Here is a 19,483-nt window from a genome sequence, read left to right on the forward strand (position 1 = left end):
GGTCTCTTATTATTATTATTATTATTTTGTTTAACTTGTATTGGACTATGAATAATATTAGATTATATATTAAAAACATTGAGATATTGAAACATAGCATCTGTGCTTTAAAAATCTAATTTATACATCTTTTTGTCAAAAATATTAATTTGTTCATTTAAATTTTTTTAGATAGGTCACGAACTTTAATGTTATATAACTTATTATAAATAAAATACAAAAAAGGTGGGTCAAGTGACCCACCATGGTATCAGATAGTTTCATTACCTTTTATATATATATATATATATATATATATATATATATATATATATATATATATATATATATATATATATATATAAAAGTGTCGTTAGAAAAACCTATGAACTCGTGATCACGTGACCACATGACCTTTAGGTTGATCAGAAGTACATTCCTATAAGGATTTTTTTTATTAAATTTACACCTAATAACTACCTATGGTGACTATTCACGAATATTGTCGTCGCTACAAGTAGGGTATGCGGACGACATGTCGTCGCAGTAGCTTCTACAAACTTTGACCAAATTTGTTTGACCTGAATAATTATGCCAATGATATGTCGTCGCCACTGATTTGCTGGTAACGATGAATTTTTTTGTGGTCTTCAAAAAACCTATGCCAACAACAAATCGTCGATATTAATTACCACAAATGTAATTTCCATATATTTTTATTCTATGGTGTAGAAAATAAAAACAATCTAGATTTTGGACAGCTATTACCACGACTTGTCATCGACTTCCCACATGACAACCCGTGTGAAATATCAATCCCGACGACTTGTTATAGGTACAAGTTTTATATATATATATATATATATATATATATATATATATATATATATATATATATATATATATATATATATATATATATTAAGATTGTGAAAAATTTTAACACTAAAATGGAGGTAATTTGTCTCTTTTGGTCCCTGTAGTTTCATTTGTTATTGGCCTCTTTCTTTTAGGGGTATATTTTGCTATTTTTTATAATCTTGATGGAGACGTGTTGTTTCTGCTTAGGTTCACCGCTTCTCGACCCAATCAGATTATGATTAGTGCCTCTTCACGTGTTCTTATCTGGGGTTAATTTGTACACCGATCAACCGCCTCAGATGCTTCTCCATTCCTATCCCCTCTTCTCATGTTTCTCATTCGACTTTCGCTTTCTTCGATCACAATTGTAGTACACGATGCCAAGGAGCTTCTTCTCCACTTTCTGGCTTACCTGTTACGATCGAGACACCTCCATCAAGTTTTACCATTAATTGAAAAAGATTCAATCATTTCCAATCATTCAGCAACCGACGACGACTTCATAATTTTCAGATTTTTGGCTTCAATTTTGAAGGTATGTGAAGTTCTACAGCCACGATTTTCATCTTTTTGAGATCGATTTTTGTCTGCAACTCCTCCACCATGTCGCCACCGTCGACGATGCAACATCGGAAGCTTCTCTCAACAAAAACATTGCTACCAAAAAAACCTAAAAGTCAGGAACGAGGATGTCTGCCACCAATCGAGCCATCTTCAGAACAACCGGTAACCACAATATCCATTAAATCCTAAATCGCTTCTCTTCCTACTTTGCTTCACTAAGGCCACTCTTCCATTTAAATATTAGTGGTTTATATAGGAGTTTAAAAAGTCAAACAATGAAGAAGCTGCAGTTCTATCTGCATCTCGACCTGCCTCTACAGTTGTTCATGCAGCTAATGCTACTGAAGTTTCCAGGTTTGTAATTTCTCATATCTAATTTTTTCAACTTTGCTGACTTATTTTGGGGGTGTCTGAAGTAATCTGTTAAAGCTTTTTGAGCCACGACCTCCTCTGGAGTATAGACCACCTCCTGAGAAGAGAAAATGTCCACGATACACAGGTATGTCATACATGTTATACTATTTAAATTCTAATTCATACATTGTAGGTTGAAAAATCTAATTGATTTGCTTCTATTTTCATTTGAAAAGGCATGGCCCAATTTGTTAGCCACTTTGCTGAACCCACTGATCCTGAATATGCTCCACCAGTAGTAAAGGGTGAAACACCTGTAAGATTCTTCATTTAGCAAACTGTACACATGTAAATCATCCATTGTATGTTACTTATCTTTTGTTTCATCCTTGATGTATGTGTGTGAATCAGGGCCAAAGGAGGGTTAGGATTCACTGGTTACGTACAAATTTTGAGTTTATAACCTTAACACTGTCATTGTGGTTGACATTTGTTCATTTCAATGACAGGTGATGTTTCTTATGGTTAATTGCAGGGAATGTTTGCTAACGTGGTTAAATAATAGATATTTTGCTGTATAATTTATTGTGAGTATTGTCGGTATAATTTATTCACATTTGAATGAAAAATGAGTATTTGATTTGTTGTGTGAAAAGATGTTATATATATGTGTGTATATATATATATATATATATATATATATATATATATATATATATATATATATATATATATATATATATTAGTTATGAAATGGTTAAATAAAAGATATTTTATTGTATTTTTATTGTATATAAAACAGGGATCTTTCATACAATTTCTGTAATGGATCCATTCCTGAAAGCCTTGGAGGTTTAACATCAGTTCGAATATTGTAAGATTCTTTTCTCTAACAATAAATACAAATATATAATTATATAAAACATATGAATTATTGTTTTAACAAATTTGGTTTAATTAGGAATCTGAATGGGAACTCCCTATCACGAAGAGTCCCAGCTGCAGTGGGAGGGAGGCTTTTACGCAGATCAAGTTTCAAGTAGATTTTTATTTTTTTAATCATAAATAACTTAAATAAAAAAGAAAGATACATAATTATTTATTTACTAATTGTGGGTAATATTAATATATTGTGCAGTTTTACTGATAATAAAGGTCTTTGTGGATTACAACATTTTCTCTCCCCTTTTGTCAGACAATAGAAGGATCGGGAAGAAGTGAATAAAATTGTCTGTAATTCAAAAGCGACAACGACATGGTAAGGGGGTGAAAATTCTTGAGTTGATGTTTTGATTGTAGAATCAGGAATGGAAGTTATCTTAACAAAGTTAACAGTTCTTATCCTCCTGCTGCTAAGTAAGTGCAATCCAAATACAGAAACTCCATTTGAATGAAATCACTAAAATACCCCTATTGATAACTTTTTTTACAGGGCACAAGTGGTGGGTTGGCCTCCAGTTACATCTTTTTACAAGAACATTTTGGCTACAAATTCAAATAACAATGATGAGGTGGATGGGAAGCCTGGACCCGGTGCTTTAGAGTCAACCTACAGACAAAATCATTAATTCTGTGGAATGAAGGGACGATGGGAATGGAGCTTCAAGCAGTGGAAGTAAGCATAAAAAATCTTATTTTTTCACATTCATTAATCTCGATTCTTGATTTTGTGATGTTTTTTAAAGACACCCGTATTGAGTAATTTGCCAAAAAAAAAAAGGATAAAAGATAAAGGTTGTCATTTAAAAAAGATTGGTTTTGTTTAATTTGTTAATAATTTTCAACTTTTGAAAGCTCGATTTCTAATCCTAATTTTCTTATTTTGTTTTTTCTTTTTTTTTTGTTACATTGACCAACAAAAACAAGTGCATACATATTGTTTTGTAAATACCTATAATTCGATTCAGTTTTCATCTTCGTGAGAATCATATTCAATGACATTTTTCATACTAAATGGTGAAAAGAAGCTAAACTGTGAAGACTGATGTATGTATTTTTTTGTTTTTTTTTTTTTTATTTCTTATTACTAGATAAAAGAATAATAGCAAGTTTAACAAATGACACACTTGCTGAAATGAGAACTTAAATAAAAAAAACAAATGTAATCAAAAGCAAATAAAAAAATCCAAAAATAATTACAAGATTACCCCTTGGTTATTTCCATTTTCAATCCGGCCCTTTTTCCACATAAGCTGGCTCCTGCATCTTTGGCAAATCAATTTCTTTTCATTGATGGTGAGAATGCGTAAGTTACAGGTTGTTAATATCATTTTTGTTCATCATTGGTTTTCAAATGTTCGTATGATCTCATAAAAAGTTATTTAGTAATTGATTCCATAATTTATTGTCTTCAATTCTTTTTTCAGTTTCTTTTAATTATTTGATGCGTGTATGAAGGTTCTTAGGTTGATGTTAATGGACTGTAATAGAAATTACTTATTATTTCTTACATAGATTCAACCATTGTAGTATTGTTTTTTATAAAAAAAAAATTAGGTATTAAGACCCTGATGTTTTTTGGAAGGTGTTATATGTTGGATCAACATAACAGAACAAGCCATGAATTCAATCAAAATTGTTAATTTGAGAGTTTGTTCCAGTTACATTATTCGTATTGTTATTATTAGTGATACCAGTATAAGATGGTTGTTTATGGAATTCCAGGAGTTCCCTGGACAAAGGAAGAACATATGGCGTTTCTACTGGGGTAAAAGGAGCTTATGCAAGTTGATTGGTAAATTGGTCAAAAGATGATTTTTTTTCGCATCAATAGAATGTTCTTTCTACATTTGTTGTAGATTATATTGTACTTTCATTTAAAACTACTCGAATACAAAACTGTGTTTTCATTGTTTTTGAAAATCTATTCAAATATAGCATTGTGCTTCTTTTACTATCATGACTTACATTGCATTTCTGCTCATCGATAGATGGCGGTTTATACATTATAGCAATGTATTTTACTATGGATATCAATGCAAGCAACATATTTCATTTGACAAAACGAACACCTTCTGTCGCGTGCAACGCACGGGAGACCACTCTAGTTATTATTATTATTATTATTATTATTATTATTATTATTATTATTTTAATTTCTCCAGAAAAACAAACGAACACTATAAGGGATTGAGCTAAGAAAGCTAACTAAATCGGGTTCGAATGAGAGTCTGGCATCCTTAGGGATCTGGCACTACCTTCCAGGTTTGGTTGGCACACAAGATATTCCTTGAACGATAGGAATCTGGGAGAAGTCAATTCCTTTTTTCAATGCTTTGGGGATCGATCACCACAAGAAGGAGCTACACATGAAGAATGGCAAGACAGAGAAAGAAGGGGTTCTGCACGAATGCCCTGTTGAGGAAGAGAAGGGATTTGAGAAGAAGGCCTTCTTGTTAGCTTTCAATTTGCCTACTTACTTCTCAGCTTTTCTGCACATCGTTTATTTAAACCTTATATTTACGACAAGTCATCAGGATAGGGTTTTACCATCCAAGTCATACACGACCTCCATTGTAGCAGCGCAACTTTTCATTTTCTCTCTTGATTCTGTCCGATGATTTCGCTCTTTCAGTCATTCATATCACCGATGATATCGGGTAACACCTCCTCGTTTCCTATTCAATTTTCGATATTTCCTTTTTTTTTTTTTTTTTTTTTTTTCTTTTCTGATTTGACTAATTCCGATGACCACGATTCACATTTTCCACCACCAGCAACCACAAACTCCATCAGTGACCACCTCTTCCCCTATTTTCGTCGTTTTTCCGTCGTTGCAAGTACGAAAGTTCCACTGTTTGGGCGTTTTTTTCTGAGATGTTGCTTTTTTTGTTTTCCGGTGACAACAACCACCACTAGTGAGCTCTTCTTCCCTTCCATCCGTGTTACATGTAAGAAAGTTTCACTATTTAGGCATTTTTTTCCTGAAATGCCGAGTGATATGTTTTCCGGTGACAATAGCCACCAAGAGACCACAACCTTTATCGATGACCATGATCTTCATTTCCGTCATTGCAGGTAAATAATTTTCAACTTTTTTTTTTCTTTTTTTTTTTGATAATTTGAAGAATATTAAGTCATTAAGTGATTAATCATACATCAATCATATCATCATCATCATCATACTTATAAAGCTAGCATTTTTTCTTGAATCTCATGTATTTGAAACCCCCTTTTTTAACTTCCTTTCACCACATTCATTTGAAACTCCCATGACTTTTCAATTTCTTTATAATAATATTATAAATAAGTTAAATAATGTTCTATAAACAAGAAATGGTGTTTTATTACAATGTATTCATCCCTCATCGATGGTAAGAGTAAACAAGAGAATGTTTCCTCTTCTATAAATAGGAAAGGTTGTGAAATGTTTCAAAGGGACCAAACCGTAAGAACTTCCTCATGCCCACCTTTGCAGTATTTTGAAGGTATTATTTGGTGAGATTGTCTATATTGGCAAGTATCCAGTTAACTTTTAGAATTCCAAAAATGGTTTTAAGCCGAATTTTTTCAAGTTTAAACCGTGTTTTAGTTAGAAAAAAAATTATGTAGTTTGGTATATTGAGTTGAACCGGAGCTGGATCTATTTGGACCGATAAATGAATCATTTTCCTTTCACATCAAATATTTGAAACTCGCATGATTTTCCAAATTTTTTCTAATAATATTATAAATAAGTTACATAATTTTATATAAATATAAAAAAACATCTACCTAATCCTAAAATTAAAACTGTTTGAAAAATCACTTTGATTCAAAAGCACGAAATATATACAAACCGGGTTTCACTAGAAAAAAAAATATGCAGTTTGGTATATTTAGTTGAATCGGTCCGAGTGTAATTTATTTGGACCATAAAAGAAGCATTTTCCTTTCACTACATACATTTGAAACTCCCATGATTTTTCAAATTGATTCCTATGATATTTTTAAAAAGTTACATAGTGTTATATAAATATAAAAAAAACATCTACATAAACATAAAATTATAATTGTTTGAAAATTCAATTTGATCAAAAGCACGAAATATATACACAAATTATATTTTATTAATGAATTCTTTTTATAACGAACTTTTGAATCTTGAAAATACATATAAACAAACTTTCTATATTAAGTGCCTAGCTGAATTTATGATTTTAGAATTGAACAAAAAGTCATTCAATAAAAACTTACTTTTTTGGAGAGCAACTTATGAGATTATAGAAAAATGAAACTATTGAACAATAAAGAAAGGGTAAACAAGAGAAATGATGTTTTATTAACTAAGTTGAATAATGTTTTATTAACAAGAAAACATGTTTTATTACAATGTCTTCATCCCACATTGATGGTGAGAGTAAACAAGAGAACGTTTCCTCTTCTATAAATAGGAAAGGTTGTGAAATGTTTAAAGGGACCAAATCATGAGAACTTCCTTATGCCTACCTTTTTAGGATGTTGAGGGTATTCTTTGGTGAAATTGTCTTTATTGGAAACTGTCCATTTAAGTTTTAGAATCCCGAAAATGGTTTTGAACAAGATTTTTTTAGGTTCAAACAGAGTTTTAGTTAAAAAAACCGTTATGTAGTTTTGTATATTGAGTTGAATCAGTCTAAGTTTGATCAATTTGGACCGATAAAGGAAACATTTTCCTTTCAACACATACATTTGAAACTTCCATGATTTTTCAAATTGTTTCTAATAATATTATAAATAAGTTACCTAAACATAAAATTATAATTCTTTGACAAATAAATTTGATTCAAAAACACAAAATATATACAAACCAGGTTTCAATAGAAAAAACGTTATTTAGTTTGGTATATTAAGTTGAATCGGTCCGAGTTTGATCAATTCGGACCAATAAATGAAGCATTTCCCTTTCACCACATACATTTGAAACTCCCATGATTATTCAAATTGTTTATAATAATATTATAAATAAGTTAAATAATGTTCTATAAACAAGAAAGGGTGTTTTATTACAATGTTTTCATCCCTCATCGATGGTAAGAGTAAACAAGAGAATGTTTCCTCTTCTATAAATAGGAAAGGTTGTGAAATGTTTCAAAGGGACCAAACCGTAAGAACTTCCTCATGCCCACCTTTGTAGTATTTTGAAGGTATTATTTGGTGAGATTGTCTATATTGGCAAGTATCCAGTTAACTTTTAGAATTCCAAAAATGGTTTTGAGCCGAATTTTTTCAGGTTTAAACCGTGTTTTAGTTAGAAAAAAAATTATGTAGTTGAGTATATTGAGTTGAACCGGAGCTGGATCTATTTGGACCGATAAATGAATCATTTTCCTTTCACATCAAACATTTGAAACTCGCATGATTTTCCAAATTTTTTCTAATAATATTATAAATAAGTTACATAATTTTATATAAATATAAAAAAACATCTACCTAATCCTAAAATTAGAACTGTTTGAAAAATCACTTTGATTCAAAAGCACGAAATATATACAAACCAGGTTTCACTAGAAAAAAAAAATATGCAGTTTGGTATATTTAGTTGAATCGGTCCGAGTGTAATTTATTTGGATCATAAAAGAAGCATTTTCCTTTCACTACATACATTTGAAACTCCCATGATTTTTCAAATTGATTCCTATGATATTTTTAAAAAGTTACATAGTGTTATATAAATATAAAAAAAACATCTACATAAACATAAAATTATAATTGTTTGAAAATTCAATTTGATCAAAAGCACGAAATATATACACAAATTATATTTTATAAATGAATTGTTTTTATAACGAACTTTTGAATCTTGAAAATACATATAAACAAACTTTCTATATTAAGTACCTAGCTGAATTTATGATTTTAGAATTGAACAAAAAGTTATTCAATAAAAACTTACTTTTTTGGATAGCAACTTACGAGTTATAGAAAAATGGAACTATTGAACAATAAAGAAAGGGTAAACAAGAGAAATGATGTTTTATTAACTAAGTTGAATAATGTTTTATTAACAAGAAAGCGTGTTTTATTATAATGTCTTCATCCCACATCGATGGTGAGAGTAAACAAGAGAACGTTTCATCTTCTATAAATAGGAAAGGTTGTGAAATGTTTTAAAGGGACCAAACTATGAGAACTTCCTTATGCTTACATTTCTAGGATGTTGAGGGTATTCTTTGGTGAGATTGTCTTTATGCAACTGTCCATTTAAGTTTTAGAATCCTGAAAATGGTTTTAAACAAGATTTTTTTTTAGGTTTAAACAGAGTTTCAGTTGAAAAACTGTTATGTAGTTTGGTATATTGAGTTGAATCGGTCTAAGTTTGATCAATTTGGACCGATAAAGGAAGCAGTTTTCTTTCAGCACATACATTTGAAACTCCCATGATTTTTCAAATTGTTTCTAATAATATTATAAATAAGTTACCTAAACATAAAATTATAATTGTTTGAAAAATAAATTTGATTCAAAAACACAAAATATATACAAACCGGGTTTTAATAGAAAAAACGTTATTTAGTTTGGTATATTAAGTTGAATCGGTTCGAGTTTGATCAATTTCGACCAATAAATGAAACATTTTCCTTTCACCACATACATTTGAAACTCCCATGATTATTCAAATTCTTTATAATAATATTATAAGTTACATAATGTTTTATAAATATAAAAAAATCTACCTAAACATAAAATTATAATTGTTTGAAAAATCACTTTGATTCAAAAGCACGAAATATATACTCGATTATATTTTATAAATGAATTCATTTTATAATGACATTTTGAATTATTAAAATATATATAAACAAACTTTCTATATTAAGTACCTAATTGATTTTATGATTTTAGGATTTAACAAAAAGTTATTCAATAAAAACTTAATTTTTTATAGCAACTTACGAGATTACTGAAAAATGGAACTATTGAACAATAATTTTTTGGATAACGTTTTATTTTTAGTATTTAATATTTTATTTAACAAAATGAAATTCTTGGCAAATAAAGAAATGAGCTCAATTAAAATGTTTTCATCCCACATTTATCGTGAGAGTAAACAAGAGAATGTATTCTCCTCTATAAATAGGAAATGTTGTGAAATATTTTAAAGGGACTAAGCCATGAGATCTTCCTTGCATCTAACTTTGTAGGACGTTGAGTGTATTCTTTGGTGAGATTGTTTTTGTCGACAAGTGACCAATTAAATTTCAGAATTTCGAAAATGATTTTTGACCGTATCTTTTAGATTTGGATCGAGTTTAATAAGGATCCGAGTGTCTTCTGGCTGAGTTAGGCAAACTCGTTTCCATTAGAGGCCGATTTTAAGTAACATGTCGAGTATTTGGTTGTGTTAGCCAAGTTTTACAACCCTGTATGCAATACAATTTAAAGTTTTAAACTTATAAAAAACGTCACTATTATCATATGTTCTACATAATTATGGTAATATTTATGATACAAAACATTTTTTTACTATTTAAGATAAAAAGTTATCTCTATCATCATATGTTGTACATAATGATAAAATTTAAGATAGATAAAAAGATGTCTCTATTATCATATTTTCTACATAATGATAATATTTAATATAAACGTTTTAATTAAATATGAAATTATTATTTAATAGATAACAATAACGATTTATTTATTTTTAAAAATTAATTTTTTCTATTTTAATCATATAACTTTGTATATGCAAAACAACTTCAAGTTCCAACTTTTTCTCTTATAATATAGTTCAACATAATGCCAATACTAAAAATTATTTTTTATATTTTTTATGAAATTATTATTTAATTGTTAATAACAATGATTTAGTTATTTTTAATATAAAATACTTTTTTAATATCCCACGTAACGCGCGGACATTCGCCTAGTTAAGTTATAATGTTTTCAATTGTGTATGTATGTTAGTGTAGTTATCATATGTATACGAAGATAAATATGGAAGTAAGTAGTTATCATTTGTTTGTGTTAATTGTATACTTATGTTAGTCATTAAGCGATAAATTTTTAAATTGATATATGTTTTTAGTGATTAAGTGATAAAGTGCTTAAACTGTTTGTATTTATATGTATTATATGCATGATTTTTTTTTCCTGGTTTTAGAATTGGTTTTATAAAGTGTATAATATGTATGATTTTGGTATTAAGATGTTTAGAATGTATAATATGTATAATTTTGTTATTTTTTAGGTTTACTAGTTTAAGTACATATAATATGTTTGTTAGTTGGATGTACAAAATCTATATGTATGATTATCTTAGTTGTTTAGGTTTTTTAGTTTGGATGTATAAAATATGTAATTGTCTTAGCTATTAACAGTACGATGCTATAATAGAAAAAATAAACAAAATAATATTCAAACAACAATGCTATAGTTGAAAATTAACAAAAATAAGACGATATACATACTTTAAATATGAAAAAGATGTGAAAATAATATGATTTAATAAAAAAAAAGTAATACAAGTACATTTCTATTAACATAACTACAAAGGTTATTAATAGCAACATAATTTTATTAGTTTGTTTATTAAAACATTCTATTTTTTTCTTCTTTATATTTATAATGGAAAACAAACTAATAAAAGTACGTTGCTATTAAAAGTATGATGCTATAATAGAAAAAAAATACTATTTGATGTATATTGTTATAATTGAAAAAAACCAAAAATAACATGCTATAATTACTATAGATAAGAAAAAGAAGTGACATATGAGATAAGGTATATATTTAATTATATATTTGGGAGCTAAGGGGAAATGTTGCCGAATTTTTATCAAACAAGCAATCATGCAATAGACATTGACATATGAGATAAGGTATTAAAAATGGGTTTAAAAGTCTATCCTTGTGAATACTTTATACATTCCGTCCGATTTTTACTTCTCAGGTATATATTTATTTATATATGGTGAATATTGTATCAATTCCATCTGATTTTTACTCCTTGTAGAGTGAACTTTAAACTCTAACTTGTGCACCTATAGCCAATATACAATCTAAGTTTCAATAACTATGTATACAATGTTAAATTTAATAATGAAACAATAATGACAATCGATAAGAGTTGGATTGGTGAGAACGAAACGTCTCCAAAATTCTTGGAAGCTCTGAAAAACTTTATAGAGATTGCTGGGAAACATGTCGACTCTGAAGGAAATGTGTGTTGCCCGTGCATATAGTGTGTAGATATGTATTGATAGTTGTTGAGTACGATTTATGCCCACATATACAATTGTGGGTTTCTACAATCGTATACTATATGACATCATCATGGTGAAAAACATCCTGATTCGGATTTAGGCTACAATTTGACTCCAAGAATAAACACCCCAACAACTAATGAGATGTTTGATGTAATTGATGATGCTATGGTGAAAAAATTACAAATAAAGAAAATACTGATGAGGAGGGATGAGGCATAGACCCAAAATTTGATGCTTTGTTTGAGGAGCTCAATACCGAGTTATACCTTGATTGTGAGATATCTTCCTTAAACTTTATAGAAAAGTTGTTGCATATTAAAGTGATCAATAAATGGATAGATAGTTTGTTTTTCCAGCTTGTAGAGTTACTAAGAGTTGTTTTCTCGAAAATCAAGATTCTAACCTTACACTATGAAGCTATGCAGTAGTTAAGAAAGATAGGATTAGGATATCAATCAATCTATGCTTGAAAATATAATTGTGCTTTGTTTGGGAAGGATAATGATTCCATGCAGAATTGCCCGATTTGTAATGAGAGTAGATGGATGGACACAACCGCAAAGGGGAAGAGAGTACCAAAAAAAGTGTCGCAGTACTTTCCTTTGACTCAAAGGCTTCAATGAACGTATAGTTCCAAATTTACAGCTAAAGATACCTAGTTGGCATAATATTGGACAGTCAATGGATGGTATGATGCATCATCCGGTTAATTGGAAGTCATGTCAATAATTTTATAAGAGATATCCAAAGTTAGGTAAAGAACCTAGAAATGCTCGTCTAGGTTTAGTTGTTGATGGATTGAATCTGTTCGGAAACTTTAATATAATTTATAGTATTTGGCCAGTTGTAGGCCGAAGGAGTCCAAACGAGAGATACATCAATTAACACGCTATTCAATATGCATGCGATGTTGTTATGAATTATCAATGAATTCCCACATGTGTCAGTTTGTCTGGATGGAGTGGTCCAGGTTATTTAGCATGCCCTACTTGTAACGAAGCCACATCTTCCATTTATGTGACCAACAAGATGTCTTGTGTTGGTCACATACGATTCTTGAATATGAACTGTAGCTAGAGGGAGAGTCTACTGTTTGGTGGTCAACTTGAGACAACACCGCATCCTAGACGATTCAGTAATGCACTATTTTAAAGCAAGTAGCTTGTCTCTTTAATTGTATTCCAGGGAAACATCCTAATCACGAGGGTGAACAAAGAAAGAACGAAGATGAAATAAAAAAGAGAGAGTTGACTTGGATGAAACAAAGTATCTTCTTTGAACTTAAGTATTGGCCTCTCCTCGACTTAAAACACAATTTAGATGTTATGCATGTTTTGAAAAATGTGAATTAGACTATGTTGAATACTACACTGATGAACGATAAAAGCAAACACAGAGAAAAGCAAGGATTGACTTGAAAAATATGGACATTGGACTAGATCAATGGCCAAAAGAGATAGTCAAGAAGAAGAAGAATGACAACAACAACAACAAAAACAACAAACAAGAAGGAAGAAAACAAGAAGGAAGAAATACCCTCACATGCTTCTTACTGATTAAAACCAATTAATCGATAATGTTTCTATTAATCATTAAAGGAGTGAGACTACCTGATGGTTTTGGATCAAATTTAAGAAGGTTAATGATACTGAATCAAATTTGGTTGGGTTGAAGTGTCACGATCATCAGTGAATTTAAATCAGAATCGTTATGTCGAAAAATGGCTAATATACTGAGAAAAACTTGAAAATTATGTCAGAAATAAAGCCAGGCCATAAGGTTCAATAGTAGAGGGTTATGTTGTAGATGGAGATTTGACATTTTGCTCTATGTATCTTGAGGGTATGCAAACCAAATTCAAACTTGTTGATAGAAACGATGATCCTGGTGTTCCAAAAAGGCAATTTTCTATGTTCTCATCACAATGTCGAACAACGTCAGATAAGAAAATTGCCGAACTTTGTAAAGAGGCCAAAAAAATATTACATTGTTTTGTACTAAACAACTATGATAATGATGAGATAAGATGTTACAAATAGTAAGTTTCTGATCTATTAACTACAGTTTCGATAGTCCTATAATACATTTTAACTCATTTAATTGTTTTGCCCCACATCTAGTGAATTTAAATGAGAATCACTTGAAAGTGATTTCAAAATGGAATTTCCTTCATGGTTCCAAAGGAAAGGAAGATATGTTATATACTTATAAAGTAAGACTAATGTAAAAGTAATTCATTACTTAAACATACAATCCTATATTTCCTTACAAATTTACCATCTCCAAAAAGATATGCATTCAGACTGTAATGACCAATTAAAAGAGTTGACATATGCTCCGTTGAATGCATATTCTTACACTGTGTGCATAGTAAATGGTGTTCGATTTGTCGCGAGTAGCTGTGATCTCTAACACACTACTCAAAATAGTGGTGTTGTTACATTTGGAGAAGACTGTACATTCTATGGTCAATTAGAGGAGATCATAGAGTTGCATTATTTATAAGGTAACTCAATTGTAGTCTTTCATGGTAAATGGATTAATGTGTCATTACGTCACAACATTTAAAGAGTATAAATGACATGGTTGTTATCGATACCAGTCGTGAATGGTATATCGGTAAAACATCATATGATAATCAACAATACATCTTAGCCACACAAGCTAAGCAATTGTTTTATCTATAAGATCCTACTCAAAACAATAACTGGAGTGTTATTGAAGAGATTCATCATCGAAAACTTTGGGATCATCCATGTATTAGTGTTGTTAATGAGATAGATGTCGCGAATGATACTTGATTAACTGATTTTACCTTGGTTATCGACTTAGGCACCTTGTTTATGAAGACGATTTTAGGTGAATTTGGGGAATCAAGTGTGGTTGCTAGGAGGAATGTTGCTCCTTCTATAAATGATGACAATTTCATAAACGATAACAATGCAGGTGGTGATACGTACTCTTCAGATGAAGAAATAAATAACATAAACTTTGACATCAATGATGATGTTGTACATGTATATTGTTCTAGTGATGATTCTGATTGATAGTATGTTATAGTTATTATATATCCTTATTGATGGACAATAGTGCCCATGGCGATAAAAAGCCCGATAATATTACTATAAATGGTAGTGTCCTTTTAGGTTACACGTAAGAACAAAATTAAGCAGAACTGAAAAGATATTTATTTAAGGGACTTCTTTTGTTAAATAATTAATAGTAAATAAAAGAATATGGAATATTACAAAGTGATTTGAATACCATAGATAATGATTATTATATTTGGTGATTATCTATAGAGTTTCAACTTACCTCCGCATAAATAGAAGGCTCCAAAACCGGTTTTGATATTTGAGAAAAATGCCTTTCTACTACCAAAGTTCGGAATCCTTGAGAAAACCCTAGAAAAACCGAAGTCTTGATATCACGTTGTGACACCTCATATGCCACGACGTGGTGATGATCAGATTCATCGTTTTGAATCGGTTTTGTGTTGGTTCTCGGTGGTACTTTCAAATATGCTTGTTTTTTACTTCTTGGGTGCGATTAGAAGAGGGGAACTCTATGTTGGGTTCTCTAGTCCTTTCAATTGGCTCGTGAATAAAAGAAACTTATGAAGAAAGAAAATGTAGGTTTTTGATCTATTGAGTTCTAATAAGTTGCATAAATTAGTTGAGTTTAGATCCATAGGTTTCGAGTTTTAGATCAAATTGTTTGTTGTTTCTGTTGTTATTTTGTTTGATCTAGTAAGGCTCGAAGTCCATCACTGATTGCTTATAATATTTGTTTAATTTTCAAATGTTGCTTATTTATAAGTAGCTTTATTATATATTTTGAATGTTTATACTATTTGTTAAACAAATCGCAGAAGACGCGATGGGACATGGAGGAGACGGTGGGGATAAACCTCCACACAAGGGCGCACACGGTTTACCATCGGGTTACCAATCTTGTAGGTTACATGAAATTCTTAAGTATTGGGAATATTTTTGAAGTTTTAAATTTCTAAATTTCCGATTTTATGTTTGAATGTAGCAAAAGAGAAAAATGTGTACGTACATGGCAAATGAATAAACTTAAATTTGTACAATTAGTATGAACAGAATAGTAGGAATCCTTTGGTCGTGGGCCTTGATACATCTGGGTGGACGTATCGATTCGTGGGGGACAACAAACAATTGTTTTTTTAGATTGATCTAAAACCTAGTGGGATAAGAGGTAGGTTGCATTATCATTCTTGGCGTCGTGTTCCTACTGAGTACAAATATAGTTTATATCATGAGCTAGAAGTAAGTATACAATATATTTTATATATATATATATTGAATTTTACACTTATTAAATATTTCTTTTACTAATCAAATATGTTTTTTTGCAAAGCTATTTTAATCTTCATATGTATCGAGGTACAAATTTGTGGGAACCCGTTCAAGCGGGGATCCAAGTCGATATGCAAAGAGCATATCGAAATTGCAATCATGAAGTGAAAAAACATTTTGACGTCGGTGGATACGCGGATGTGGAAAGGGTCAAGAAGACATCCACCGACTGATTAGTCCCCCGATGCATAGAATAAGATGATTGATTTGTTGATATTTACCTTGAAATAATATACACACATTAGACAAAAATAAAGTTACTAGCGCGAACTTCCGCACACAAGTGCTCATGGATCTAGATCATATGCTCAACGACGCCATTTAGAGGTAATGAAAATATTAGTATTATTATTCTTATATATATATATATATATATATATATATATATATATATATATATATATATATATATATATATATATATATATATATATTGTTTTTGACTTATTATAGGAAAAAACTAGGACTGAAGCCGAAACATATTGAGAGTTGGACAAATGCTTCAGGTTGGCGTATGGAAAGGGTCAAGAAGACATCCACCGACTGATTAGTCCCCCGATGCATGGAATAAGATGATTGATTTGTTGATATTTACCTTGAAATAATATACACACATTAGACAAAAATAAAGTTACTAGCGCGAACTTCCGCACACAAGTGCTCATGGATCTAGATCATATGCTCAACGACGCCATTTAGAGGTAATGAAAATATTAGTATTATTATTCTTATTAACACTTATATATATATATATATATATATATATATATATATATATATATATATATATATATATATATATATATATATATATATATATATATATATATATATATATTGTTTTTGACTTATTATAGGAAAAAACTAGGACTGAAGCCGAAACATATTGAGAGTTGGACAAATGCTTCAGGTTGGCGTACAAGTCGAGCACAAGAAGATTGGGTACGTGATAAACGAAATCAATACATTTTTTAAATATGTTATTACTATTATTAATTATAATTTTTTTTGGGTAATTATTATTATTATTATTATTATTATTATTATTATTATTATTATTATTATGTTTAAATTTAGTTGTTTGTTTAATTGCAGTGGCGACGCTAGAACGTAAAAGTACGTGGTTCACTATTTAAATGCAACCGATAGAAAAGTAAAAAAAAAATCAAACAATACGAGTTGCAGGTTTTGATCGGCCCGAATCTTATAAGCCAAAAAAGATTTAAAATTTTTACAATTGTATCCGACGAGGTGTTATATCTTAATATATTTTTACAATTGTATCATTACTAATGGCAGAGGGGCGAGTCGACTGCCGGCGATGGCACCGTCACACCTGAGAGTGATGTCGATTCGCAACTGAGATGGCGTATGGGCTGTTGAGTGGTGACTGATGTTGATCGCTCGATAATTCTCAGACTTGGAGAGGAAATGTTGTTTTGCTTTCATACGATTATTGTTTTTTTTTTTCTTTTTTTAACTTAAGTTGTATTAGGCTATTTATATTGGATTGGGATGTTAAAATATAAAATATGGGCTAGAAAAATACATGTATTTTAATTGTCTAAAATATTAAGGTAGTTCATTTAAAATTATTTAAGGTGGGTCAATACTTTTTATTGTATATACATTGTTATAAAATTAAAAAATAGATGGGTCAAGTGACCCACCAAAGTTCAACATAACCTCGCCACTATTTAATTGTAGTGTGCTTATTACTTTCCTTATTTTAGTAGAAAATTCAAGACGAATATGAGAAAATGCAAAGTGAGGTCGGGGAAGGCGGTGAAGTAGATAAGGAACAATGTCTTCCATGTGCCCTTGGGACGACACGAGTGCATGCTCACGGAGTGAGTAGGAGACCAACCACCAACTTCCGTCTAATTCCAAATGAACGGAATTCCACTTCTACATCTCTCCTCAATCTCAATCCCAATTTGATGCACAACAAATGTAAGAATACTTGCAACAATAGCATCTATTGTATTGTCTATCTTAATTTGCTTAAAGCCTTACTTGCATCATTGGCGGCATGAATTCCTAACTTCAAACCACCACCATTTCCAAGATTTCTATTCAATTCAAACACATAAGGAAGCACCTTACAGGGAAATACCTCTCAAGATGATGCGAATGCAAAAGGTAATTTGAGTGAAAAAGGTGATTTTAATGGAAAAGGCGATGTTAATGAAAAGGTCGATGGATGTGAGAAGGGTGAGTGCGAAAGTGGAATCGAACGCAAAAAGGGTTCACGTTGCGACTGGGTGTGACGGGATGCGATCGATCGCAATCCATCGCAACCTAGAGTTTTTGGATGCGAACAAGGATGCGAACCATTTCGGAGTGCGATTAACAACGATGCGTTGTGACTGTTGCAAATTGTCAGAACGCCTTGGAACTCCTGGTGACCAGTTGTGATCCTCAGTCAATGCGAACAACGTCGGAGTGAGGTTAGATGCAAACGTTGGAAAAGTGGTTGTGATTCTCAGAATTCTAAGGGCTTTTTGGGAGGAACTTGCATGGCTATTGATGTCGGCTAGAGCGAGAAGATTCTAGAGACGTGTTACTTACTTTTAGCCTTTATTTAATAGTTTCTTTTTTATTTATTACTTTCCTTTTATCTATTAGTTTCCTTTTATTTTGTAATCGTTGCTACACTATAAATAACCCTTTTTGTTGAACATTTGAGAATAGTTGAATGAATTGAATTTTGAAAAACTTTGTTTTGTTGAGTTACGCACTCGCCCCTTTGTCAATTCTAGGACGCGTATTCTAGGTTGATTCAAATTTAAATCAGTAGGTGTTGATTTGTTTTCATCGATACTCAATCTATAGGTCAAGGTTGTTTATCGCATCTATGTTTTTTTGTTTCTTGTCGAGCAAGTTACCATTGTTCTTGTTTTCTTATCGTTAATCTTATTTTCTGTTGCGTTCATAAAACCCAAAAAGAAACCTCCCCGTATTCGCATCACAAGAAAATGTCGAGCCCGAGAGGATGGGGGAAGAAGAAGAATATGATAATGATGGTTGATATTTTGTATTATTTTTTTGTGTTATTTTGAACTATGTTAGCTATTTATTGTATCTAATTTGACTTGTAATATTAAACTTGAATTTGATGTTTTGAATTTGAGCAATGGTAACTAGCTATTGTATCTCATTTGATATATACTGCAA

The 19,483-nt window shown here is 30.7% G+C and overlaps 1 protein-coding gene across 3 annotated transcripts; it reads left to right on the top strand.

The window, feature by feature from the left end:
• The first annotated feature begins 1,059 nt into the window (after positions 1-1,059).
• On the top strand, positions 1,060-4,651 carry LOC111886302 (uncharacterized). 3 transcript variants are annotated; one of them, XM_023882539.2, is made up of 10 exons: positions 1,065-1,566; positions 1,661-1,758; positions 1,821-1,903; positions 1,995-2,074; positions 2,170-2,267; positions 2,561-2,632; positions 2,720-2,797; positions 2,897-3,114; positions 3,191-3,373; positions 4,423-4,651. In XM_023882539.2, exons 1-8 carry the CDS (start codon positions 1,444-1,446, stop codon positions 2,958-2,960), a joined length of 696 nt encoding a protein of 231 aa, XP_023738307.1. In that variant the 5' UTR covers positions 1,065-1,443; the 3' UTR covers positions 2,961-3,114; positions 3,191-3,373; positions 4,423-4,651. The 3 variants fall into 3 exon arrangements, 2 of the variants coding, with proteins under 2 accessions (XP_023738307.1, XP_023738308.1); XM_023882540.2 differs by having other exon boundaries at positions 2,897-3,016; XR_002848385.3 differs by lacking the exons at positions 2,897-3,114; positions 3,191-3,373; positions 4,423-4,651 and having other exon boundaries at positions 1,060-1,566; positions 1,649-1,903; positions 1,995-2,345; positions 2,720-2,745.
• The last annotated feature ends 14,832 nt before the right edge of the window (positions 4,652-19,483 follow it).

The sequence above is a fragment of the Lactuca sativa genome, chromosome 2 (assembly GCF_002870075.4).
Source record: "Lactuca sativa cultivar Salinas chromosome 2, Lsat_Salinas_v11, whole genome shotgun sequence".
Taxonomy (NCBI): domain Eukaryota; kingdom Viridiplantae; phylum Streptophyta; class Magnoliopsida; order Asterales; family Asteraceae; genus Lactuca; species Lactuca sativa.